The sequence below is a fragment of the Salvelinus fontinalis genome, chromosome 13 (assembly GCF_029448725.1).
Source record: "Salvelinus fontinalis isolate EN_2023a chromosome 13, ASM2944872v1, whole genome shotgun sequence".
Taxonomy (NCBI): Eukaryota; Metazoa; Chordata; class Actinopteri; order Salmoniformes; family Salmonidae; genus Salvelinus; species Salvelinus fontinalis.
Window position 1 is genome coordinate 37,276,033 of NC_074677.1, and position 27,461 is coordinate 37,303,493.

The following is a 27,461-nucleotide window of genomic DNA, read 5'->3' on the forward strand; positions in this document are numbered from 1 at the left end:
ATGCATGACTTAGTAGTGTGCCTTTGTACAGCATGTGTATGTGTACAAAATGTCTGGACATCAATTACATGCATTTGCTGAGACAGCTAATTGGCTTTTTCAAACACACCCTCATCACTGTTCCATTTTTGTCAATTTGCTCTGATTTTAGCAAGGGTAAAATACCAAAGTTGTGCTGATGTGAGATATTATTGTACAGCTGCTAAATTGGTACTTTCAATTATATGAAATACAACGCTTGATTAAATCATAAGAACATCCTACTCTTGTTTATGCTTTTGTTGTAATCTCGATGTTGTTTTAAAAAATAATATAACCTAAAGCTTTAATTAATTATGTTTAGAAAATGTTATGAATGCTTTCAAAGAAAATCACTCACTGTATAAACCCCTTTTCAGTACATGACACATACTACGTCACGCACAGAAGCACGGGACTTTAGGACGCAGAAAGAAAGCCATCACCATCTGTACCCGTTATGTATAGCCTATATTTACGTAGTTATTACTTATAAACAACAAAAACGTTTTGGGGTTGTAATACGCTTGCAATGTTATTTGGATTATTGCTTGAAAAATTGCTCAGATTATATTTGGTTGTGATCTTTGCAAAATACCTATTTTGGATGCAGCAGTTGTTAGTTTGAATGCTAACGCTCATTGACAGGCTGGAAGCAAAGCTAGCCAAAGAGCCATTATACTGGTTTATTTGTATTTTTTTTGTAAAACACAGTTGATTTGCGATGATGACACAAACAGTATATTAAGTAGGACATTCATACAGATCTTACAATCTAATTATAATCTAAAAGTATTGTGAAATGCACTCATAAGCAACATTTAAATGTAGTTTTTTTTATTACCCTGGTGGTCTATGAGAACTCCTTGTTTTCTGAAAGCAAATAAACTATGCAAAATATGTTTTGCAAGTGATGGATCAAGTAGCCTGTAGTTTTGTAGACTTTTTGAATGGTCTTCAAGGAGCAAAAACATAGCGCAATGGTCTTCAGCGCAAAAACCTAATGAAAGGGCATCTGGTGGAAGTAAATTGATCCACCATTGTATAGTTAGTTGGCCATTCCTATGGGGGAGGTGAATGGGGATTTGGGGATATACACTGAAAATAAGGTCCGAGGTTAACACAGGTTTAGGAGATCTTATACCTTTTGTTCTATGAGATCATTATCAGTCAGTTAAAATTACTTTCATTAATTATTAAGCCTTTGTGTGCTTTATGTGCTTGTTTTGATTAAATGCTTTAAACATTCACAAAAAGTGATGTTGCAGATTAAGATACTTTCATTCAACAAAATGTATAAGATCTCCTAAACCTGTGTTTACCACAGACCTTATTTTCGGCGTTTATCCAAAAACAGTACAAAAAGCTTATTAATTTTCCCATCGGCTTCGGCCAACGAGCCATGGTGGAGTTAGCCGCCATTAGTCCCTAAAAAAAGACACCATTACTATTGCTCTGGAATGTCAAGATGGATATTTATAATGGGTGTGTTCCTCTGCCCAGGCGTTGCTGATGCATGCCAGATTTTACAGCGCCTGGATATAATATTTTAGATAGGCTACTGTATCAGCTAACCACATCATATATTATAGCAGACGGCACAATCGATGACTGAGACTGCCGCGCAGAAATATCCGCCCACAGAGAGAAGCACGAGATTGAACTTCACTCAACTTTCTAGAGCACTGGTCACCAAACGGTCGATCTCCAATGCATTGCTAAATCGATCGCCAAACATTTCTGTAAAAAACCCAACGATGAAGCCTTGTGTTCCTATTTGGTTTATTCGTTTTGGGCTCTTGGGGGTAGATGCACCTGATTCGACTGCCCTGCGCGCCAGGAAGGCAAACTGTTGACATTTTGAACCATTTCATGTGTCTGAAGGTATAAACTCTGCCTTCCCGGCGGGCCCAGAGAGCAAATCAAGTGCACTATAGGTGTTCAGCTGGCCAATCGAATTGCTCAGATTATCGTGTCTGCAGTATTGTAGCAGGCGTAAGAGAAAGCTACAGCAAAATTGATACTGTGATATTTCAAAACGTTTAAAACCATGACTAGAGAGACTGTCAACGAATACAGAAAATAGTTGCTGTTTTTACGAGTGAGTTCATGTTTAAATTCTTACTCAGCACAGTCAACACTTTGTATTCAACACTTTTATAAGCTATAAAATGTGCATTCTTCCTATTTCCACTCAGTGCTACAACAAGCAGTGCAGCAGTAAAGATTGAGTAGGAGAGTGTATCTATAGGCTTGTGCTGTTGTTATTATTAGCGGCTTGGGTCTTTTTTAATATCGATGAATATTTCACTTTCTCTGTTCATATGAATAAAAACATGAATTTGTGCACGAGGCAAAAATAATGCAGCGAGACTCGATGAGACTCGAGTCGCCCCATCAGCTGGAAGACGGTGTCCCTTTTTGGTCAGTGTCAGTGGAGGAAAGGGAGAGTGGAGGGATGTTGAGAGGCGGACCATCAGTCTGCTGCTCTCTCCCTAAAAGTAAAGAAACCTTAACAGAAAATGACTCAAGTAAAAGTGAGTCACTCAGTAAAATACTACTTGAGTAAAAGTCTAAAAGTATTTGGTTTTAAATATACTCAAGTATCAAAAGTAAATGGAATTGCTAAAATGTACTTAAGTATCAAAAGTAAATGTAAAAGTATAAATTATTTCAAGTTCCTTATATTAAGCAAACCAGACAGCAAAATGTTCTTGTTTTTTTATTGATGGATAGCCAGGGACACACTCCAACACTCAGACATCATTTAAAAACGAAGCATTTGTGTTTAGTGAGTCCACTAGATCAGAGGCAGTAGAGATGACGAGGGATGTTCTCTTGAATTGGAATTTTCCTGTCAAAATGTAACAAGTACTTTTGGGTGTCAGGGAAAATGCATGGAGTAAAGAATATTATTTTATTTAGGAAAGTTGTGAAGTAAAAGTAAAAGTAGCCAAAAATATAAATAGTAATGTAAAGTACAGATACCCCAAAAAACTACCTAAGTATGTCACGCCCTGATCTGTTTCACCTGTCCTTGTGCTTGTCTCCACCCCCCTCCAGGTGTCACCCATCTTCCCCATTATCCCCTGGGTACTTATACCTGTAGTCACTGTTTGTTTGTTGCCAGTTCATCTGGTTTATTCAAGTCAACCAGGGGTTTGTTTCAGCTCCTGCTTTTCCCTCAGTCTCTTTTTTCGCTTCCTCTTGGTTTTGACCCTTGCCTGTCCTGACTCTGAGCCCACCTGCCTGCCCTGACCCTGAGTCGAGTCTGCCTGCCGTCCTGTGCCTTTGCCCCTACTCAGGATTACCGACCTCTGCCTGACCTGGGCCTGGGCTTGCCTGCCGTACTGTACCTTGGCCCCACTACTCTGGATTATCGACCCCTGCCTGCCTTGACCTGTCGTTGTCCTGCCCCTGTTGCAATAAACATTGTTACTACAACATTTGGCACTTGGGTCTTACCTGAAACCTGATAAGTAGTACTTTAAAGTATTTTTACTTTAGTACTTTACACCACAGATGCAGGCACCTCAGCCCAGTAAAATAACAATAAAAGCAAATGATTTAAATGTGTGATAACTCAGCTGTGCCTCACAAGTAATACAACAATGGATCTATTACCGGTCTGATCATATAGCCTACCTCAAATGTTTAAATATAATTTTAAAAAATGGCCCGAACAACAATGCATTGGCAGGTCAATTCAAGCAAAGCCAATATACTGTGATAATGTATTGGGCCTATGGCTTCCTGCACAAACCTCATTGCTACAGTACTGTTTTTAATTGGTTAATGTTGCAACTGCTTACGTTTTTTTTAAAGTAATGTTAAAAAAAATCTGAGAGGTAGATCTCGGCTTGCATTTTGACTCAAAAAAGGTTGGTGGTCACTGTTCTAGAGTGTTTGTAACTGTAGTCTTCGTCCTCCTCGTCTGAGGAGTAAGAAATGTCGGACCAAGATGCAGCGTGGTAAGTATCCATTTTAATAATGATACTTGAAACAACAAACAAAAACAATAAACTGACGAAATAAACGAAAATGCAACAGGCCCGAAATAGTAAACACAGGAACACACGAACAGGAACAATCACCCACAATACAAAACAGGCTACCTAAATATGGTTCCCAATCAGAGACAACGACTAACACCTGCCTCTGATTGAGAACCATATCAGGCCAAACACATAGAAATAGACAAACTAGACATATAACATAGAATGCCCACTCAGATCACACCCTGACCAAACAAAACATAGAAACATACACAGCAAACTATGGTCAGGGCGTGACAGTGTTTCCTGTTAATACTATCAACGTTTCCCTTTACTGTGGCAATTGTGATCGAATCAACACAATATTATATATTAGCAACACAATAATATTTTCAATGCAACATACCGAAACAAAACAAACTATGCAAGAGATTTTGTTGTAGGCAGAACGCATCGGATTACGATTCTATTGCATTGACACACACTACTCAGCTCATACTCTACAGAGACCAGTGCGACATAAACAATCAGAGCTGCAGTAGGCCTATATGCAAATAGACCATTACATATATGGATCTGTGCCATTTACTTTGAACTGAACTGTGTTTACAGCATGAGCGGTCATGAGTAGATGCTTGTTTTGAAATCAAAGCGAGAGCTGCATGTAGCCACGTGTGCACATTTTGATCATATCCTTTGCTAGTTATTGAGTTATTAGCCCAGTTATAGATAATTTGTAGTCAGCAACAGGGGAATGATTGATTCCTACAAGAGCACAAAATGTGTGCATTTCTAGGCATCTTTGAAAAGCAAGTCAAGTAAAGAGCTTTTTTAAAATCTTAACTGGGCAGTGTTGTATTTTGAGACAGGCTTGAATAAGCTAAGTAGCCAATAGGCAAAGGGTAACATAATTTGTCCATTATATGTAATAATGGTATTGGAATAATAATGTATTTTATTTTGTAAAGTGTTTTCTTGCATCAATACAATAACATTTTCAGTCACCCCCTTGTCTGAAGGACAAGTGGATAAACAGGTTAATGTCACGTTCCTGACCTGTTTTTCCTTTTTCTTGTATTTATTTAGTTGGTCAGGGCGTGAGTTGGGGTGGGTTGTCTATGTGTTATTTTCTATGTTGGGATGTTTGTGTTCGGCCGGGTATGATTCTCAATCAGAGACAGCTGTCAATCATTGTCCCTGATTGAGAATCATACTTAGGCAGCCTGGGTTTCACGTGTGTTTTGTGGGTGTTTGTATCTCGTGTCTGTCTTCATGCCACACGGGACTGTTTTCGGTTTGGTCACGTTTGTTGTTTTTGTATGTGTAAGTGTTCAGTTTTACGTTCATTAAATAATGACTACTTTCCACTCTGCGTGTTGGTGCGATCCATGCTCCTCCTCGTCTGAGGAGGAGAACGACTTCGACAGCCGTTACAGTTAATGTCAAGCCCGCAATGTTTTTTTCAAAAGTCTCATGGAATGTAGGCCTACGTTGAACACTACACATTGGCTGCTACTGTAGGCTGAATGATAGAATAGCTATTTCCATGGTAAAATGATATGGGATGCATTTTCTCCATTGTTTTTGATGGTAGGCCACTGGTAGACCTACATTATGATGAAATAGCCACAGTAGCCTACATGGCCACTGTTAAAAAACTGTAACTTAAAGCTGGTACAGCCTCAGTGTTCACAGTAAACACATGCTGGCAGTTGCACAGAATTGTCACAACGTTCAAGCTTGCGCTCAGAGGACCTGAAATTTGCTCAGTGCCAAAATAAATTACAGGGAACATTGGTCATCATGTTATTAGCAGAGATTTGGTATAGCACAAAGAGATTAAATTGCAAACCATTAGCATTCAACTAACAATGCTAGCCAGTTTAGGATTTTGGATGCTAATTTGCAAGCTTGTTTTTACTGAGGCTGACTTGCTAGTAATGTCCCTTAACATTGCAATGGATTTCTCGGATGGGGCATATAGAATATGTATTATTTTCCCCTGCTGTATGATACATTTAAATGTAGAGGGTAGTGATCATTGAAATAAGAATGAATATAACAGGTGTCCCCATTTAAGAGAATGATGGCACAATGGGTGGACAGGCGGCCATTGCGAGTGTATCCATTAGAGCAAAGCAGGAAGTAAAAGCAGGAAGTGTAACCATCAATCTGTGCTGTGATTTGTTGAATCAACTCAAATTACATTTAAAAAAAATACATTCTATTGCATGAGCCAAATCAGTTAGCGTAATTTGAATGAACATTCTACAGTACCATATCAATTATTACATCACTGTCAAATTACCAGGGTTAGAGGTTCCAAACCCATTCTATTCATTCTTATTTCTATAGTAGTGATCCTATAAGGGCATAGAACATATATTGTATCTTGACTGCTATCAAGAAGAAATCTCTCTGAAACACTATTATTACAATACAGCAACAACATTTGATTAGGTTAGTTATGTGTTTATGATATAGAAAGCATACACAAAACAATGTCACTTTCCTTCAGCTCATCCCATATGAAAATATACTACAGTACTTAATATAGAATTCTGTAGTAAACTGTAGAATACTATACTACACACTGTAGTATCACTTGATCATGTGTAGTACTTACTATAAAATGTTGTAGTATAATGTAAAATACTAATACTACAGTATTATCTGAAAAAAACAATGTTGTAAATACTACAGTAATGTCCGCAAAAACACTAAATTGATTTTAACTGCCAATTCCCCTCCCTGTATGCCAATTTGTGCCACCCATAAGTGAGAAACCTACATACAAAGTATAGATCATATATATTTTTTCCTACAAGTTATTGTCACGCCCTGACCTTAGAGAGCCTTTTTATGTCTCTATTTGGTTTGGTCAGGGTGTGATTTGGGGTGGGCATTCTATGTTTTTGTTTTCTATGATTTTGTATTTCTATGTTTTGACCGGGTATGGTTCTCAATCAGGAACAGCTGTCTATCGTTGCCTCTGATTGGGAACCATACTTAGGTAGCCCCTTTCCATCCTTTCAGTGTGGAAGTTGTCTTTGTTTGTGGCACTATAGCCTTAACCTTCACGATCGTTTTTGTATTGTTTTTGTCGGCGTCATCCTAATAAAAAGGAATATGTACGCTCACCACGCTGCGCTTTGGTCCTCTTCATTTGACGGCCGTGACAGTTATAGAAAAGAGCAAAAGCTCTGAACTATCCATTCAGACCCCAGTCCTACCAACCTACAGGTTATGGAAAATTTTATCTTTTAGTATTTACCCATTAGGTTTCCTCAAGTAGAAAGCCTCCACTTGTATGTAAAAGATAATACAACTAAAACACTATGGTAAATACTACAGTATTTTCTGCAGAAATACTACAGTGAATACTACCGAATACTACAGTCCACAAAACACTACAGTATACTACAGTCCAAAAGCACTACCGTAAATACCAAAGCATACTGCAATCTGCAAAAACACAACATTAATTACAGTACTACAGTACATACTACACTATTCACTGTAGTGTTTCTGCTGACTTTAGAACCTAAAACCACTACAGTGAATACTAGTGAATTCTGCAAAAACACTACAGTGAATAATATAGTATTTTTAGTAAACAGTTGAGGGATGGAGCTGGAGAAATGTAACCACTCTCAATCTCTGCATGCAAGAACAGAGTAAAACAAGGTTATATTTTGTTTTTTGATGATGTAAGACAGTTGAACTCAGCTCGTGAAGCATTAATAAGTTGTATTCTTCAAGAATCAATGGGTACATATCATTAATTTAAAAGTAAGAAAATGGATGTAACAATCGCAGATTGAAAGAAAGAAAGTCTACATTGTAGCATTAAACACATCCTCCCTAAACTCCTCCTCACAATTTTTGTTTGCACTGAATGGAGAGGGGTATTCTACAAAGCAGGTTCAACGAGTTCGCCAGCTAATTTGCCTAAATTAAATAATAAAAAATGTACACAGTCTAACCATTATGTGCCTCACACGCAGCCATATGTGAACTATTTGATGCCTCCAGAGCACACAATGCTAATGGTCCAACAGTCTTAGATAGCCACTACATGTACAGACACCAACTGGTCTATTCCATCCCGCAGTCTACAATGCACACAGAATAGTTGTACACAGGTGTCACGATATGATGCGATTACACCTCTATAGACACTTTTTTTTGCCACATGACACAGAAACGAGCAGCAGTAAAATGGTATTTGGAAAACAAACATAGTTGATCATATTGGTGGACACTTTGCATCGTACAGTCATTTGTGAGTCCCCACTTGTTGTACTAAGAGTTATCTATGGAGAGAGTACATACAGTACATTTTGGTAACATGTTTATTATCCACTGATTTCAGTGCATATTTATGTGTAAATAAAATTATTTTCAGCATTTTTGTCCAAACTGATCCTATAATAATGATTCCAAACTGTCTAAAATCCCACCGTAATAAAGGTGACTAATACATAGTGTGACAATCATCCCATAGGCCTATATTGCCAAAATGACTCATGACATTGTAAAATTAATGCCATGGTAGAATGCTAGAACAATAGCCTTCCAATGTTTTGGGCTGCAAACAAGCTATATCTTCAGGATAGCCAGGAGATTTGGAGTTGAAGTATTTGTGATGTATACTATCCTATAACTTTTTAAAAGAGTGTCCTTGCTGGTGTGTGGGGAAAAACAGTGGGAGGGAAGGACAATCTCTTCACACAGAGGAGATTTTTTATTTATTTGTATTTTTTATTTAACCTTTATTTATCTAGGCAAGTCTCTTAGCCTACTAATAGATTGGTAGGCCTTGTCTCTTGAAAATTCGTTTGTGGAAGTGAGGGATAAGTAAATAGCATAAGAGGGTACAGCTGGGGACTGAGAGGATGCACACATAATCAACTACCTTATGACGGTCATTAGTGTTGTTGAGACTAAAAAAGTTTTTACATAGGCCTAACATTTCAGTTCAGCATGCACATCTTTAGATACAATGCCCACCAAACTTAGTTAATGTAATATACTTTGATGCCACACATGAGTCAGCCAACTCGTAGCTTACTTTTTTTGTTGTTTTTTTGTTGCTGAAAATAAATAAATACATAAATAACCAACTTGAATATACAGTTGAAACTGTTTCTGTTGATCAAAGTAACCTGGCTATATGAAGCGGTAGTGATGATCAATTCATTCTCGAGGCATTGTCAAATCTGATCGTCTGCACAGCGGGATAGTAAAAAGACGACCTGGAACGGCACCAGATTATTTCTTTTCCGTTTCACTGGCCTGCCCGGGTGTATGACTTGTTGCTAAGTTACAGTCTGTGGGAGGCAGACAAAAATGATGAAGGGAGGGGATGATGAATGATATTTAGCTATAGTAGCTTGCTAGCTGTGTTTATTATTTGCAGTAATGTTCGTAGATAGACTATAATAGCTAGCTCAATTTGGAACTTTCTGAACAAGACATCATAGCTAAGGTTAATAAATTCGTTTGCATTATATTTGTGGGTCGTTGATTTACCATAAATAAATGGTTTTGGAGCTGGCAGTGCCCGCAAATGCAGGCCCTTTGCTTCACCGCTCCATCCCGCACATTGAGCGTATTTTCCGGGTGAGGATCAGCTACGGATCCGCGGAGTCAAGCTGCGACAGCGCAAATGTCAGCACCAGCAATATCATAATAGTACGTGTCGCGGAGGGCAAGGAAGATGACTACACCAAGGCAAAAGTAAGATAACTTTGCTGGAACGCTACTGTTAATGTTTGCTTTGTGTTTTTTAGCTAGCTACCGGCAACGCGTTAGCCGCATAGAAGCGGTCAACTAGTTAGCTAGATAAGTCAGCTAGCTAGCTAACGTTAGTTGATCTACTCTGGACTGGTGTAGTTAGCTTTCACTACAGGCTAGTGTTTGCTGTTAACTAGCTTGCTTCTTACTGTATTCGCTAGGCTAATATTAAACTAACGTTAATCTCGCTTGTGGTGGATTTGGTAATGTATGACTAGAGCTTCATGTTTACATGTACGTTAACGTTAGTTATTGTTTTCTGGTAGGTAACGTTAGCTAGCTAGTAAGTTTAACTAACGTTACTGCCAACAACATTCTTAGCTAACGTTACTTTCATGAGGCACAATATTAACTGTTTTGTGCTCTAACAAGTGCTAGCTAGCTAAGTTAACTTGTTTGAGTATTTAAAAAATATATATAAATGACTTTTTTTACATAGCTGAAATAATGTTTCTGTTGGAAGCTTTCCAGCCAACTAAGTTAACTGGCTAAGCTAGTCTTTACATGTCTCAGCTACTAGCCAATGTCATCAGAAGGAAGAATTAACGTTAGTACTGTTTAACTAGGTAGATGTGTGTTGTATGGTAAACTATGGTTGTGAATTAACGTTAGCCTAGCTACCTTTTGCAGAAATGTTCCTGAAACAGAGCTTATGCAAAATAAACTATTCGAATCTAACGTTAGTTAGGTAGTTAGCAACGGTAGTTATCTAATCTTATTATTAATCGTTGGTGTCTATGTAATCAGCACTATGAACACTTCTAACAAATTCTGCACACCTAATAGCTACTTCAAAATACCCCTTATTTGACATTTTATGGGGTTTGACTTCCAGGACTTAGGCTACTCATAGTGTTGAACCGTTAATGTTGTGTGCTTCAGAACAATGTTCAGGTGTGTACCTCCATTACTGCAGCATATCTGTACTTTGCATCCTCGCTGTGGGGCCTCAGTTTGGCCAAGCATCTTAGTCCTTCTGACTGCACATGCTCCACTTGTTGCTATGATACAGGGCTGCACAAGCCTGTGCATGTGCAGTGCTTGAGTGGCCTTGCTGTGTCTCAGCCTGTGATGTGGAGGTGGAGAAAAAAAAAAGATGGGGCTTCTTTGTTGTTTCATGCTGCTCTGCTCCTCGACAGTTATGTCATTTTGTTCCAGGAAATTCCAACACATCAGTATTGTTGTGAGGTAGCTACCGGGTTTCCTGCAAATACACAAATGTCTGTGTTGACTTTGTGAGAACACCTATACAATATCTGCCACTTTTGTTATAGAATGGGTTAGCCTCTTCCCAATATGTTTTTTTTAAATATAATGTATAGCCTAGTTATTCTTATGGAAATAAACTACTTTGTCCTTAGGATGAAGTGCAGTAGTTGTGTACTGTCCTGACTCTCACTTTCTATAATAAGAGGTGGGTAAATAAGTATTATTTAGGCTATCCAAGGTTTTAAGCTGTTGTGCACATGTTCATTCGGACGTTAGCTGCATAAGGCTTATCATATGACTAAATCGTAGTAGAAAGACTACTAGAGATGGAAATTTCCTGTTAAGTGGTTATCAAATACCTATTCACAATGTGGAGGTTAAATCTGAAAATAGGATGATGCAATCTGTACAAAACTGGGGGAACGATGTAGCTATGAACTGAATTGTTTGTTTCTTGTGTGCAACTTATTACCTCTGTTTAACATTGTAATTCTCATATTTTTAGGCACGCTACGTTAATCGTGTTTGCCAGGCTGCCTAGAGAAAGATGGGCTCTGTTTTGTGTTAGTCGTGACTGCTAAAAAGCAGTTAGCTGATGACAGGGCTGCGTTGCTAGGCAACCCATGTCATGGGCTGAGCCTCTTGAAGCAGGAATGGAAGTAGCTATCTACTATCTATCTGCAAGACCTGGGAAGTACTGCTTTCAGTAGCACATGCATTTGGTGTCCAGTTTTTTTTTTTTAAGCACTTGCTTCTGTATGCATATTTGGATACAAATTAATAAAGGTTTTTAAATGCTCATGTAATCTCAAATGCATTTCAGTCTTTACATTCTGTCGATTTACAATGGATAAGATTGAGCTATTCATTATTTAATTTAGGGGCTCGAGTGGTGCAGCAGTCTAAAGCACTGCATCACAGTGCTAGAGGCGTCACAACAGACCCTGGTTTGATCCCGGGCTGTAATAGGGAGTCCCAAAGGGCGGCACACAATTGGCCCAGCTTTGTCCTGGTTAGGGTTTGGCCAGTGTAGGCCATAATTTTATATGGGGCGGCAGGTAGCCTAGTGGTTAGAGCGTTGGACAAGTAACCGAAAGGTTGCAAGATCGAATTCCAGAGCTGACAAGGTAAAATTCTGTCGTTCTGTCCCTGAACATGGCAGTTAACCCACTGTTCCTAGGCCGTCATTGTAAATAAGAATTTGTTCTTAACTGACTTGCCTAGTTAAATAAAATAAAAAATACATTTCAATATTTTATTTTATACAATTGCAACATTGGCACCATCATGCATTAGCTTGCACTGATCCAGCAGAGTTCTGAGACATTTTTACAACTCATTGAAACTCTGAAAATAAATACTTGGGCAAATGTTACCAGATATGATGATAATAGGGCTGCATTACGGTAGGCAGCTAATTGTTAAATTACACTTTCCATCCTTACCTTGGAAGGCCACTGTCTCTGCGCTGATCACCTGTGAGTGAGACAACGCTAGCTAGCCAATGGGAGCGTAGTAGAACGCCCCTCTGAATAACTGGGCGTGGTTTTGGCTTAACTGCTTTGGGAAAAGAAAGATGCACCCAGACTATTTGCATTGCCCCCCCCTCTTTTACGCTGCTGCTACTCTGTTATTATCTATGCATAAGTCACTTTAATAACTCCACCTACATGTACATATTACCTCAACTAACCGGTGCCCCCTGTATATAGCCTCGCTATTGTTATTTTACTGCTGATCTTTAATTTTTTTGTTACTTTTTATTTCATTTTTTATAAGGTATTTTTCTTAACTGCATTGTTGGTTAAAGGCTTGTAAGTAAGTATTTGACTGTTTATTCGGCGCATGTGACAATTTTATTTGATTATTTATATTTCAGTTTTTACTTTTCATGGGGAGTTCAGGGGCCTTAGATTTCCCCTAGAGAGGCATTGGGCAACATAGACTGAGCGTTGGCGGTAATCACCTGGTGCAGTTCTGAGTTCCGGTAGACCCTTGTATCACGCACTGTGCTGGGATAGGCACTAAATACATTGGTGAAAAGCATTTTGACGTCGCATAGAGGTGCATAGAATGGAACGACTTTCAGTTGACATGCAGTTTGTCTCAGTATTCTCGGGTGGCCTTGATGGGAATGTGTGTTCCGCAATGGCTCCGATCCCCCCCAGGGAACTTAGCTGCCTTTGTGATGCCACTGATGACTTCTCGTGCTCTGGCCCTTGAGAGATGAGATACAGCTACGATCACCCTTTGGAAGCAGGCTTCGACCGTAGATTTAGAGACATCTAAACTGATGCCGATTCCCCTGCATAAAGGAATATAATGTATATTATGATATTATATAGATTATGATGTAACTGTTATAATAACATAACGCTGAAGCAATTCAATCTTTGCCAACTAGGCCTATCAGTCATGATTTGAGATCAAATCCAAATGATGCTGCAGTAACATGCAGTTTGTCATTACCACCACAAGGCGTCAGAGCTACAATGTACCTTTTTAATGACAGTTGAAAGGTCATGTCAATATAATGTAAACAAGACTGATCGACCATCTAGCAGGATGAATTTCTGGTGAGTTTTATTGCAGATCGCTTGCTGTTTATTTTATAAAATATTTTGTGTAACAGTCTGGCCCTGTTACCCTGTTGTCTGAGCATTATGACAACTTTATTAAAGTGTTTGAAGTATCTACAGTTGAAGTCGGAAGTTTACATTTACTTAGGTTGGAGTCATCAAAACTCGTTTTTCAACCACTCCACAAATTTCTTGTTAACAAACTATAGTTTTGGCAAGTCGGTTAGGACATCTACTTTGTGCATGACACAAGTCATTTTTTCAACAATTGTTTACTGACAGATTATTTAACTTATAATTCACTGTATCACAATTCCAGTGGGTCAGAAGTTTACATACACTAAGTTGACTGTGCCTTTAAACAGCTTGGAAAATTCCAGAAAATGATGTCATGGCTTTAGAAGCTTCTGATAGGCTGATTGACATCATTTGAGTCAATTGGAGGTGTACCATTGGATGTATTTCAAGGCCTACCTTCAAACTCAGTGCTTCTTTGCTTGACATCATGGGAAAATCCAAATAAATCAGCCAAGACCTCAGAAAAAAATGTGTAGACCTCCACAACTCTGGTTCATCCTTGGGAGCATTTTCCAAATGCCTGAAGGTACCACATTCATCTGTACAAACGATAGTACGTAAGTATAAACACCATGGGACCACGCAGCCGTCATACCGCTCAGGAAGGATACGTGTTCTGTCTCCTAGAGATGAACGTACTTTGGTGCGAAAAGTGCTAATGAATCCCAGAACAACAGCAAAGGACCTTTGTGAAGACGCTGGAGGAAAGGGATACACAAGTATGTATAGTCACAGTAAAATGAGTCCTATATCGACATACCCTGAAAGGCTGCTCAGCAAGGAAGAAGCCCCTGCTCCAAAACCGCATAAAAAAGCCAGACTACGATTTGCAACTGCACATGGGGACAAAGATTGTACTTTTTGGAGAAATGTTCTCTGGTCTGATTAAACAAAAATAGAACTGTTTGGCCATAATGATCATTGTTATGTTTGGAGGAAAAGGGGTATGCTTGCAAGCCGAAGAACACCATCCGAACCGTGAAGCACGGGGGTGGCAGCGTCATGTTGTGGGGGTGCTATGCTGCAGGAGGGATTGGTGCACTTCACAAAATAGATAGCATCATGAGGGAGGAAAATTATGGGGATATGTTGAAGCAACATCTCAAGACATCAGTCAGGAAGTTAAAGCTTGGTTGCAAATGGGTCTTCCAAATGGACAGTGACCTCAAGCATATTTTCAAAGTTATGGCAAAATGGCTTAAGGACAAAGTCAAGGTATTGGAGTGGCCATCACAAAGCTCTGACCTCAATCATATAGAACATTTGTGGGCAGAACTGAAAAAGCGTGTGCATGCAAGGAGGCCTACAAACCTGACTCAGTTACACCAGCTCTGTCAGGAGGAATGGGCCAAAATTCCCCCAATTTATTGTGGGAAGTTTGTGGAAGGCTACCTGAAACGTTTGACCCCAAGTTAAACAATTTAAAGGGAATGCTACCAAATACTAATTGAGTGTATGTCAACTTCTGACCAACTGGGAATGTGATGAAAGAAATAAAAGCTGAAATAAGTAATTCTCTCTACTATTATTCTGACATTTCACATTCTTAAAATAAAGTGGTGATCCTAACTGACCTAAGATAGGGAATTTTTACTAGGATTAAGTGTCAGGAATTGTGAAACACCTTAGCCAAATACATTTCAACTCAGTTTATGTAAACTTCCGACTTCAACTGTAGGTCTAATTGTATGTTGTTGGTCTGTGCACGTGTATGGACTACAGTATGTATGGACTAACCCGGACGCTAACCCGGACACTGGGCCAATTGTTTGCCTTGTGATACAGCCCGGGATCGAACCAGAGTCTGTAGTGATGCCTTTAGCACTGAGATGCAGTGCCTTAGACCGCTGCGCCACTCGGGAGCCTCTGCCACATTCATGATTATTTTAAAATGGCACAACAATATTCACCTGAATGAGTCCTGATTTCCTAGTAACCACAGCACAATCATGAGCTGCTTGTCTGCTAGAATGAATGGCAAACAGACTGCCTGGTTGGTTATTTGGGTAGCTGTGTCCTCGCAGAGGGTTTGGAGGTGCCCCTTTTTAATTCTGATGTGCATTTTGAAGTCCTCATCAATGTACATACAGTACCAGTCAAAAGTTTGGACACACCTAGTCATTCAAAGGTTTTTATTTATTTTAAATGTTTTCTACATTGTAGAATAATAGTGAAGACATAAAAACTATGAAATAACACATGTAGTCATGTAATAACCAAAAAACTGTTAAACAAATCAAAATATATTATTATATTTGTGATTCTTCTTCTTCATCTTTTGCCTTGATGACAGCTTTGCACACTCTTGGCTTTCTTTCAACCAGCTTCATGAGGTTGTCACCTGGAATGCATTTATTACCTGGTATGTTAACTGCTCGGCCTCCGACCGCAAGGCACTACAGAGGGTAGGGCGTACGGCCCAGTACATCACTGGGGCCAAGCTTCCTGCCATCCAGGACCTCTATACCAGGCAGTGTCAGAGGAAGGCCCTAAAAATTGTCAAAGACGCCAGCCACCCTAGTCATAGACTGTTCTTTTTGCTACCGTACAGCAAGCGGTACCGGAGTGCCAAGTCTAGGTCCAAAAGACTTCTTAACAGCTTCTACCTCCAAGCCATAAGACTCTTGAACGGCTAATCAAATGGACTATTTGCATTGTGGCTCCCACCCCCTCTTTTACGCTGCTGCTATTCTCTGGTTATTATCTATGCATAGTCACTTAACTCTACGTACATGTACATATTACCTCGACTAACTTATGTACCTGTACCCCTTGTATATAGCCTCGCTACTGTTATTTTACTTCTGCTCTTTAACTATTTGTTCATTAAATTTTTTACTTGACACATATTTTTCTTAACTGCATTGTTGGTTAAGGGCTTGTAAGTAAGCATTTCACTGTAATGTCTACATCTGTATTCGGCACATATGACAAATACAATTTTTGATTTGATTCAATTAACAGGTGTGCCTTGTTAAAAGTTAATTTGTGGAATTTCTTTCCTTAATGTGTTTGAGCCAATCAGTTGTGGTATACAGAAGATAGCCCTATTTGGTAAAAGTCTATTTTATGGCAAGAACAGCTCAAATAAACAAAGAGAAACGACAGTCCATCAATACTTTGAGACATAGTCAGGTAACGCAAAACATTTAAGAACTTTTAAAGTTTCTTCAAGTACATTGCAAAAACCATCATGCGCTATGATAAAACTGGCTCTCAAGAGGACCACCACAGGGTTACCTCTGCTACAGAGGATAAGTTCATTAGAGTTACCAGACTCAGAAATTGCAGCCCAAATAAATGCTTCAGAGTTCAAGTAACAAACACATCTCAACAGGAACTGTTCAGAGGAGACTGCGGGAATCAGCCCTTCATGGTTGAATTGCTGCAAAGAAACCACTACTAAAGGACACCAATAAGAAGACTTGCTTGGGCCAAGAAACACAAGCAATGGACATTAGAATGGTGGAAGTCTGTCCTTCAGTCTGAATTTGAGTTGGACCGCAGAGTGAAGGAAAAGCAGCCAACAAGTGCTCAGCCAATTTCGGAACTCCTTCAAGACCGTTGGAAAAGCATTCCAGATGAAGCTGGTTGAGAGAATGCCAAGAGTGTGCAAAGCTGTCATCAAGGCAAAGGGTGGCTACTTTGAAGAATCTAAAATATATTTTGATTTGCTTAACAGTTTTTTGGGAGTTAGTACATGGTTACATGTGTTATTTCATAGTGTTGATGTCTCCACTATTATTCTACAATGTAGAAAATAGTACAAATCTATAAAAACCCTTGAATGAATAGGTGTCCAAACGTTTGACTGGTACTGTGTGTGTATGTACAGTGGGGAGAAGAAGTATTTAATACACTGCCGATTTTGCAGGTTTTCCTACTTACAAAGCATGTAGAGGTCTGTAATTATCATAGGTACACTTCAACTGTGAGAGACGGAATCTAAAACAAAAATCCAGAAAATCACATTGAATGATTTTTAAGTAATTAATTTGCATTTTACTGAGGGAAGACATGACACTGGAGAAGGATGTCAAACCTACATCAACCACAATATTCAATAGTTACCTGCAACAGACGCATCTGAGTGAACTACAGAGAACCCAAGCTGAGGATGAGTTGTGTAAATAGTAAAAAGAAAAAACGAATACAGACAAGGTGGACAAACAGAAAAGCAGCCCCACCAACTTCAACCATGCTAGCAAGACAGACAAGACCTCTTGATGGCGTATGGCTTGCTAATGAAGGGCAACAGAATAGTCAACAATGCAACAGGAAATTCTGGAGCAAGGACATCAAGGAATCACCAAGTGCATGGCAGCGCACGGCAGTCAGTTTGGTGGCCAGGCCTGTCTAAACCGATAAAGGAGACTGAGACAATGTAAAACTTGTGCAAAGGAAAGCTACAATGCGGCAAAACCTCTGACGCGCCTCTAAATAATAATAATAATTTGGTGGGTGCTTATATTTGTCCTATTAAACACATGTATTGTGTATTATACGCATGTGTGAATTGGAAATGTAATTCCCAACTCTCCCTGAGACATCCTCTGGGGAAAGGGTCACGACCAGGTTCAGCCATGATCAACAGTGACCTTGGCGCAATTAACCTTAAGTGCCTTGCTGACAGATTTTTCACCTTGTCAGCTTGGGGATTTGGACTAGCGACCTTTTGGTTACTGGCCCAACACTGGCTCTACCCTCACGACCACGACAGAAAATAACTTCCAATGGAAGAAGTAGTGGTGGACTACTTCTCTCGCTACATTGAGGTAGCCACTCTGACCACAACCACAACTGTTACAGAGAGGGTGAAAGCAATCTTTGGGAGACATGGGGTCCCTGAGACCATAGTGACAGACAATGGACCCCAATTCTCATGTGACAAGTAGTCCATGTTACCCCCAGAACAATTGCAAAGCAGAGCGGGCGGTGAGAACTGTGAAGGCCTTGCTGAAAATTGAGACGATCCTCACAAAGCGTTCATTGCGTACCATGCCACCCCTATGGCTCATGGTGCGTCCCCTGCTCAGCTGCTGATGTGGCGCAACATCAGAACTCTTTTGCCATTCAGTCCATCTCAACTCAAACCTGAGTGGCCAGACCTCAAGTCCTTTGAGAGGAAGGATAGGGATATAAAGGACAAACAAGCCGCCTGGTTCAACAGACGACGGAGAGCGCAGGAACCACCAAACCTTGTTCCAACGAGTCTGTATCAAGAAGGTCCCCAGCATTGGCATGGTCAGCAGCTCGGCAGACTCTAAAATCCTACAACATCGAGATGCCAACAGGCAGCCTGAGAAGAAACAGGTCTCAGCTACATGTCATCCCACAGAGCGTCCTACCAGACAACCCCACGACCACAAGTTCTGGTTGCATCATAAGACCTCCTTCGAGGATGAACTTATAGAGGCACGAGGGCCAGAATAACCCCCTACCACAGCTTAGAGTTTCAGGCTTCTGCCTTCTGGGGAAAAAAAGAGCTCCTGAAAAATAAATTGGTTAAAGCTGCAATATGTAACTTTTTGGGCGACCTGACCAAATTCACATTAAATGTGAGTTATAGATATGTCATTCTCATTGAAAGTGAGTTTAAGAAGTGGTAGTTCTGTTTTGTGCGTTATTTCTATGCTTCCATTCTTTAGTTTTTGCATCTTTTACTTTGGGTTTTGTACACCAGCTTCAAACAGTTGAATACAATATTTTTGGTTATTGAAAATATATTTCACAGCGGTACTTGCTTGTTTTGTCACAAAAAGAAATTAGTCAAAATATTAGAATTTTAGCAACCAAGAAATGGAGCGATTTCTGCATATTGCACCTTTTAAAAAATATATATTGTAGCGACCCGCACAGACAGCTGTGTGTTATGTGTTAGGCTAGTAGGTGGTTGTGTTGTACTGACCAGTACCCAGTGTTCGCGGGGTCCGACATGTCAATCAACCTGCTATCTGCCAATCACGGAAATGCCTGGAATGTTCTGATGCCGGGCATCCTGGCGGTTGGCGGAGTGGCGTGGTCTTTATGATCTAGTCAGGTCATTACAATATATTTTTAATTTAACCTTTATTTAACTAGGCAAGTCAGTTAAGAACACATTCTTATTTACAATGATGGCCTACACCGGCCAAACCAGGACGACTCTGGGCCAATTGTGCCCCGCCCTATGGGACCTATGGGACTCACAATCACGGCCGGTTGTGATACAGCCTGGATTCGAACCAGGGTGTCTGTAGTGATGCCTTTAGCACTGCAGTGCCTTAGATCGCTGCGCCACTCGGGAGCCCAATGTATCTGCCCTGATCTCAAGAGTTCTTAAAAAGTGTATTGATTTAAATCTGTCTTTACAAAAAGGAGGACATGTAATGGTGCGCATTAATACATGTATACAGTTCTACCACCTCTCCTGTGTCTTTCTTCAGTCCTAAACTCACAGTGGAGAGAGGGAGTGAGAGCTGGCAGTAAAACAGGTAGCCCTACTTTGCAGATACTTTAATTGCAAGAATCAGGATAATAGACATTACTGTTCACCAAATAAGGGTTTTAGAACCCAAAAATCTGCAGTAACGTGTAGCCTAATCACCGGAAATTACCTACCTGCGCAATATATGCTTTGGTAAAGAGGAAGGCGATGTCGGTGTATGTAATTTTTCGTTTTATCGTCCCAGCTCTTTCTTAACATTTACACATGCATTAGACATTAGTGATGGGGGAAAAATCAATACGATTACATATCACAATATTATTTTGGCATGATATTGTTTCGATAATTTGACTCTACTTTTTGGCTAGGTAATGTTAGCTAGCGCTAGTCAGCTGTACCTGGGACAAAACTACTGTATTTGTCATTCAATATCTTGTTCTCGATCTTCTTTTTAAATGGTGAGCCATCATGTTTTCAACACTTTTATTTCCATGACCGATACACTATATAATGCTCTCTCTTGTCTCTGCAGCAGACATATAGTGAGCAATATGTTTCGAAATTCAAATCGCAAAAAAATCGCAGGACGGAATCGCAATGCATATAGAATCGCAATACATATCGCATCGGCACCTAAGTATCGTGATAATATCATATCGTGAGGTCCCTGGCAATTCCCAGCCCTACATGCATTGAATTTTTTACTTTTAGGCAGGGATGACATTTGGCCAGTTTGGCGTTTTTATCGACAATCACCCTTTGTTTTTTTCCAGGATTACATAGTTTCCTTAACTTCGCCAGCTCACCGAAAGAGAGAGCATCTAACGTTGGCTCAACACAAACAGCTGGTTGCGCTGAAGCCAGTCATCGAGTATGACTCTCAGGCTGTGGTGGAGGTGAGGGAGCATGTGGTGGACATCTCCGGTGGCGAGAGGAACGTGATGACAGCATGGTCGATGGTGGAGAAGATCAAAATGGAGAAACACCCTTGCACGGAAGAGGCCTCTGAGCTGACTGAGGCCCAGCAGCCCAGTGGGGAGTCGGAGGAGGGGAACAGCTCAGAGAGTGAGTCAGAGCATCAGCTGCAAGTGAACAGCGGCAGCTGTAAGAGGAAGGAGCTCTTCAGTGCCACCAAGCCTCACCGCCAGCTCTGTCGCTCTCCATGCCTGGACCGGCCCAGCTTCTCACAGAGCAGTACTCTACCAGAGCTCCGCCCTGACGACACTAAGGCCGCCGCAGTCCTCAAACAGGCCAGTGACAAGGTGTACCAAACCAAGATGGAGTTTGCCTTGAAGCTGGGATACTCAGGTGAACAGGTGGAGACAGTGCTGAACAAGTTAGGGGCTGCTGCCCTCATCAATGATATTCTGGCTGAGCTTGTGAGGCTTGGTAATAAAGGTGAACTGGAAGTTCAAGCAAGCAGTAACACAGGCATGTTGGTCTCCCGTGGAGGCCCCTGTGTCAAAGAGGCTGTCAGTCCGGAGGTGTCACTTGAAGATGATTCCGTGGATCCTTATGATAATCTCAGGCCTATTGTCATTGATGGATCAAATGTGGCAATGAGGTAAGTCTCTATTAGAATGTGGCAATGAGGTAAGTCTCTCATTTTGTACCTTACATCGTGCAAAATTAGTTCTGAACCATCTGTTTTTGAATGGCTGTACTTGAATTACCTTTACCAGCAGACCTTTTTACTATGTGGTTGTTTTGTTTTGTAGCCATGGAAACAAAGAGGTTTTCTCTTGCCTTGGTATCCAATTGGCTGTTGATTGGTTTGTGGAGAAAGGGCACAAAGACATCACAGTGTTTGTTCCTGCCTGGAGGAAAGAGCAGTCGAGACCTGACGCCCCTATTACAGGTACTAAAACTCTACTACAATTAGCCACATTTAGACGTACAAGCCCGAGATATTTTCTAAAAAGGTTGTCTATGTTTTGGGGGGAGAGTGTGTGTGTGTGTGTTTTATCAACGTGTGTGACCATTGAGCGCAATTTTCCAGTGCAAAAAAAGCACCCACAGTGAGAAATTATTGTTACCATTTTAAATAGATAATTTTAAATGAACAATTATTTGAGTTTGGATTACGTTGGACTGCAATTTGTTTGTTTACAAATGTAATGGATATGAAAATATCAATGTGTAATCACGCAAACCACAGGTACATAGGCCTACAGAGTTCTGTGTAACAATTTGTACACTGCTGTTCTTGACTGATGTTTTAACTTTCATTTCACAGACCAAGACATTTTGCGGAAGCTGGAGAAAGAAAAGATCCTAGTGTTCACCCCATCTAGAAGAGTCCAGGGGAGGAGAGTGGTGTGCTATGATGATCGCTTTATAGTGAAACTGGCCTGTGACTCTGATGGCATAATTGTGTCAAATGACAACTACAGGGATTTACAGAATGAGAAGCCGGAGTGGAAGAAGTTCATAGAGGAGCGGCTGCTGATGTACTCATTTGTCAATGATAAGTAAGTCATCAAAGCCCTTAGTTACTTGGGTAATGAGTGTAATTAACTACACAATAACTAAGCATATTCCCGTTTTATGTTTTAGATTCATGCCACCTGATGACCCTTTGGGAAGACACGGTCCAAGTTTAGAGAATTTTCTCCGCAAGCGTCCTGTTGTCCCAGAGCACAAAAAGCAACCTTGTCCATATGGTAGGTAGTCTCAACAAATAATTATATTGTATTTTTGTGGTTGTACTGCTGATGTATATATTGTTTAATTTGTGCTCTCTTTTATATCACCTTAAACAGGGAAAAAATGCACTTATGGACATAAGTGCAAGTACTACCATCCAGAGCGTGCAAACCAGCCCCAACGGTCAGTGGCTGATGAACTGAGGGCGTTTGCCAAGTTGTCTGCTGTGAAGACAATGAGCGAGGGGGCCCTGGCCAAGTGCGGCACTGGACCCGCCACAGCTAAGGGGGAGAGTGGCTCTGAGGCTAAACGTGTGACCCCGAAGCGCCAGTCTGACCCCAGCATCCGCTCAGTCGCCTGCGAGCCAGAGGAGAGACTGTCCGCTGTCCGTAAGCCTGAGGCAAATTCTGTTCCTTCCCTTGTGTCTGCCCTCAGTGTGCCCACCATGCAGCCTGCAAAGAGCCATGCGGCTGGTGCCTTGAACACACGATCAGCCAGCAGCCCAGTACCCGGCTCCCTCCAGTTCACCCACAGCTCTCTGGAGCACATGTCTAGTGTACAGTACCCACATCCACCCATCCTAGTCACCAACAGCCATGGGGCTTCTGTCACTTACAGTGAACAGTTTCCTAAGTACGATTCTGTGAGCACGGACCACGGATACTACTCTATGCTTAGTGATTTTTCTAACATGAGCATGAGTAGCATGCACAACGTGGACAGCTTCTGTAGCATGGAGCATGAGCACGGGGTTTATCTGAGAAATCCCAGCCAGCATTGCCCTGAGCCCTGCCTCAGCCACTCTAACAGTGACTCCTTTTCCTCTTATGGGGAATTATACATGAGTTCAGTGGACAGTAGCCTGGATGAGAGCATGAAGGCACAGCAGTCTCCTGCACAGAGCAGACTCCAGGCCTTCTCCCATGGGGGATTCCACCACGAGGCCCTGACCCGGGTGCAGAGCTATGGCCATGAGGAGCCCAAGCAAGGTCCATGCAGGAAGCAGTCCATATCCCACCTGGCACCGCATGTCCAGCACCCTGTTGTTGGGGCCCGGTCCAGCTGCCCAGGGGACTACCCCTTACCTCAGAATGTCCTCCCGTCCCAGTCCTCGCAGCCGGGACGCTCCCTGGGCATGACACGTATGGACAGCATCTCAGACTCCAGGCTGTACGAGAGTAACCCCATGAGGCAGCGCAGACCCCCACTGTGCCGCGAGCAGCATGCCAGCTGGGACCCGCTGCCCTGTGGCAGTGAGTCCTATGGATACCATTCGTACCCCCTGAGTAACAGCCTGATGCAGCCGTGTTGTGAGCGGGTGATGGTCCGCAGCATGCCTGACAAGATGGAGCAGATCTGGAGGTCTCCGTGGGAGAACCCGCCTCAAGCCGAGCACCAGGAGCGCCATGTCATCCCAGAGCACCTGTACCAAACATACCGCAACCTCTGCAACATCTTCCCCGCTTTCGTGGTGCACTCTGTCATGGAGAAAAACCCTCAACTGACCGACCCACAACAACTCGCTGCCGTCATTGTCACGAAGCTGAGGTCTTGCCATTGAGTATTTATTTTATTTTTGAATCTACAATTGTCTGAATAGTATTAGTACTCTACATTTGAAGTAAGTTATTTGATTGTCATCCAAACAATTTGTCCTCATGAAATTCACTAATGACTCACTTTGACTGATGGTTCACTCAACTCACTTTGACTGATGGTAAGATATTGAATTTGAATGAAGTCGTCCATTTTAATACAGAGCAGAATTATTTCACTATACGTAGATCATATTGTGCATATCTGACATTGCTGTAAATACTACGTGACTTTGTTGTTTGTGCAATTATTATTTTTGGGTAAAAGACAGAGGGAAGTGAGTGCAAGCATACCTCAGAGCATGAACTTTCACGTTTAATGGCCTTATATCTGAATGACCTCACTGCTCCAGTCATTGTTTAACGGGTTTCAATTAATATCCTAATGTAGTTGAGTTCAGTCTCCTTTGTGTTTTAAATGTTAAGCACTAAGTATTTAGAATGATATATATTTTCTCAATCTCACTTTACAAAGCTACTATTTTGATAGAACTTGCGAGTGCACGTACATAAGCAAGCCAAACTACAACTGGGAAAGATTATACTTAAAACATCTGTGCACATATAAAACACATGAAAGCCATTTAAAAGACATTTCAAAGCTGCTGAAATAATGCCAAAAATTGAGAATGAACCTTGTCATTATAAAGCGATCGTAGTTTTGATGCAGACAATTGATTGGGTAGTAGTGTAACATCACATCAGTGTTGTAAGACTTAACTGTTGATGTATTGTATGGCTGGCTGTGTTGATTAGTTACCTTAATGTAACTGTTACATGGAAATGATTGGGAACACTTTTGAGCGTGTATATATTCTTGTCTTGCACCTTGGGACCTGGCATGTGACTTGATGGCACATCCAGTGTTTAACCTGACTTATATTTGTAATTACTAAGGAACTGGTGAAGTCTCATCTGCAAAATGCTTTAAAGAAAAGCATCAATTTCCTTATTTATGCTGAGAGACAAGCCATGTAAATGAACACATAAAACGAAAACATCTCTGAATGTTATTTGCCCAAAATATTTTTCGGGCTTTGTTGAGTTTGTTTTTTCATGAACTAAGAGCAGGCCATGTTGGGCCTCTTGTCTCTTCATGAGAAGGTGTGACACACTGCCTAAATGTTTCTTCCTGTGAAACACTCAGAAAGCGAGGCTGCCGTCAGGGTTGTTTCTGGCATTTGGCTTACAGTTTGCGTGCCTACCTTTCCCCACACTACTTTCCCTCAAGTTTGAAAGGCTTCATAATGGTAAAGAAATAAAGACCCCCCCCCACACTTACACTAAGTGACATAAAAGTGGAAATAGACTACTGAAATGTGAAATTTGTTGGTTATAATGTAATCTGTCACGGAATCATGTTTCTTTTCTCAGTGAGTAAAATATCATGATCTGAAATCAAGGTCTTGGGCCATATCCAATGCACATTAGAATTTAGTTTATTTTGACATGGCATGTGCATGTTTCATACTTTTGATGATAGCAGAAAGACCCCCCACCCTCGCCTTTTGAAGTGCCGCAAACGACAAAGCCTAAAATGTCTAGAAATGACATTTGTTTGTTGATACAAATTGTATCTATTTTTTGATTGTAAAATATATTTATGAAATGTATAGTATATTATAAAAAAATGTTTTATTTAAGAAGAAAAAAATACAATGCCATAATGTTTGTGACACTATGTGTCACTGGGAGTAGCCCATTGGTATGTATTATTTCTTACTGGGCACAGTAGTTTATTTACAGGGACACTTACGTGCTACATAGAAGTGCACAGATACCCTGTGTGTAGCTGTAAGCATTGTGTCCTCTCTCTTTGTGTGTGTGTGTGTGTATACTAAAATTACCACTCAATGTACAGTTTTAATGTGCTATTAAACTTGTTGCATTAAAGTTTTTTGCTGTGTTGTAACCCAAGCAGCTTGATAAAAATATATATTTTCTGCTCTTTTCCTACATTGATACCATCCGTATTTAAATGTATTGACATGTATACATTGAAAAACATGCCAAAATCTGGTTACATTTTAGTTGCTTCACAGAAAACTGAATAGATTGAAATGCCAGTCATAATTGCTTGGGTTACGAAACTTTGGGGGTTATTTGTTAAATTCTATAAAGAAAAAAGGATTTTACCCAGATAATACTATATTCAACTCTTAGTCTACTGACACAGTAAAGTCAAGTGACTGTGTGTCAGTATGATTAAGTGAGTATTTGAGACCGGTAATTTGTATTACCTCTGATTGGACAAGGGTAAAACGTGTGGAAAGGGATTTGATGAATAACCCTCTTTTTTTTGGTAACAAGATTATATCTTTATTGATGTATGGTTTACTTTGGTAAATCTGTCACTCTCACAAATGGCACTTGATCTAGCCTTAAGTATTTTAAAGCATGTGAGATATTGGTTTTAGTTATATGTTTCAACTGAGAAATGTTATTTTAGCCCTGAGCATTTGTAATTACATTTGAATTTAAAAGATAGGCCTATGTTTGTGATGACTGATTTCACTCTATCTTCATATTGGTGGTCTCAGCAACTAGGCTTGCGGTTGATTTTATTGTTGGAATTGAACACAGCAGATAGAGGGTTGAAAAGCTACAGATATTTTCAATGTGTAGATTAACCTTGAATCAATGTTCTAAATAGACCAGCTCACCTGAAATTGTAAATTCTCTTATACACCACAATAGCAATTCTCAGGTACTATGAGATTTACTGCGAATTACTTCAGAAACAATATTATTGATGTGTGCTATTACTATAACTGATAAATGCGCTTACAAAGTCAGATTTGTGAATAAGTTCAGGTCTCATGTCCTAAAGCTAAATTGAACTGTCTTGTATTGTGGTTTTGCAATGTAAAAGGGTTATAAGAGTGAGTTGACAACTAGGTCATGTGTTATGAGCTGCAGTAGTTTGTTCTATTCTATGTTGAATGAAACGCATTGCTTTTAAATTGTTTTAAGTAAGAAAACAATTACAAAAAGACAAAAACACTGAACTCTTTGGGTCTGTTGGCTCAAACAAAATGTAAGTCTCTATGACCAAGTGTGTTTGTTTCTTCAAATAAAGCAAAACTATGTTTATAAGGTGTTATTTTGTTGGCCC

At 40.4% G+C, this 27,461-nt stretch overlaps 1 protein-coding gene across 1 annotated transcript; it reads left to right on the forward strand.

Moving 5' to 3' along the window:
• Positions 1-9,254: 9,254 nt before the first annotated feature.
• Positions 9,255-27,442, forward strand: zc3h12b (zinc finger CCCH-type containing 12B). The gene is made up of 6 exons (XM_055942727.1): positions 9,255-9,755; positions 20,879-21,669; positions 21,824-21,963; positions 22,342-22,576; positions 22,662-22,768; positions 22,868-27,442. The coding sequence occupies exons 1-6, from the start codon at positions 9,558-9,560 to the stop codon at positions 24,310-24,312; spliced, it is 2,916 nt and encodes a 971-aa protein (XP_055798702.1). The 5' UTR covers positions 9,255-9,557; the 3' UTR covers positions 24,313-27,442.
• The last annotated feature ends 19 nt before the right edge of the window (positions 27,443-27,461 follow it).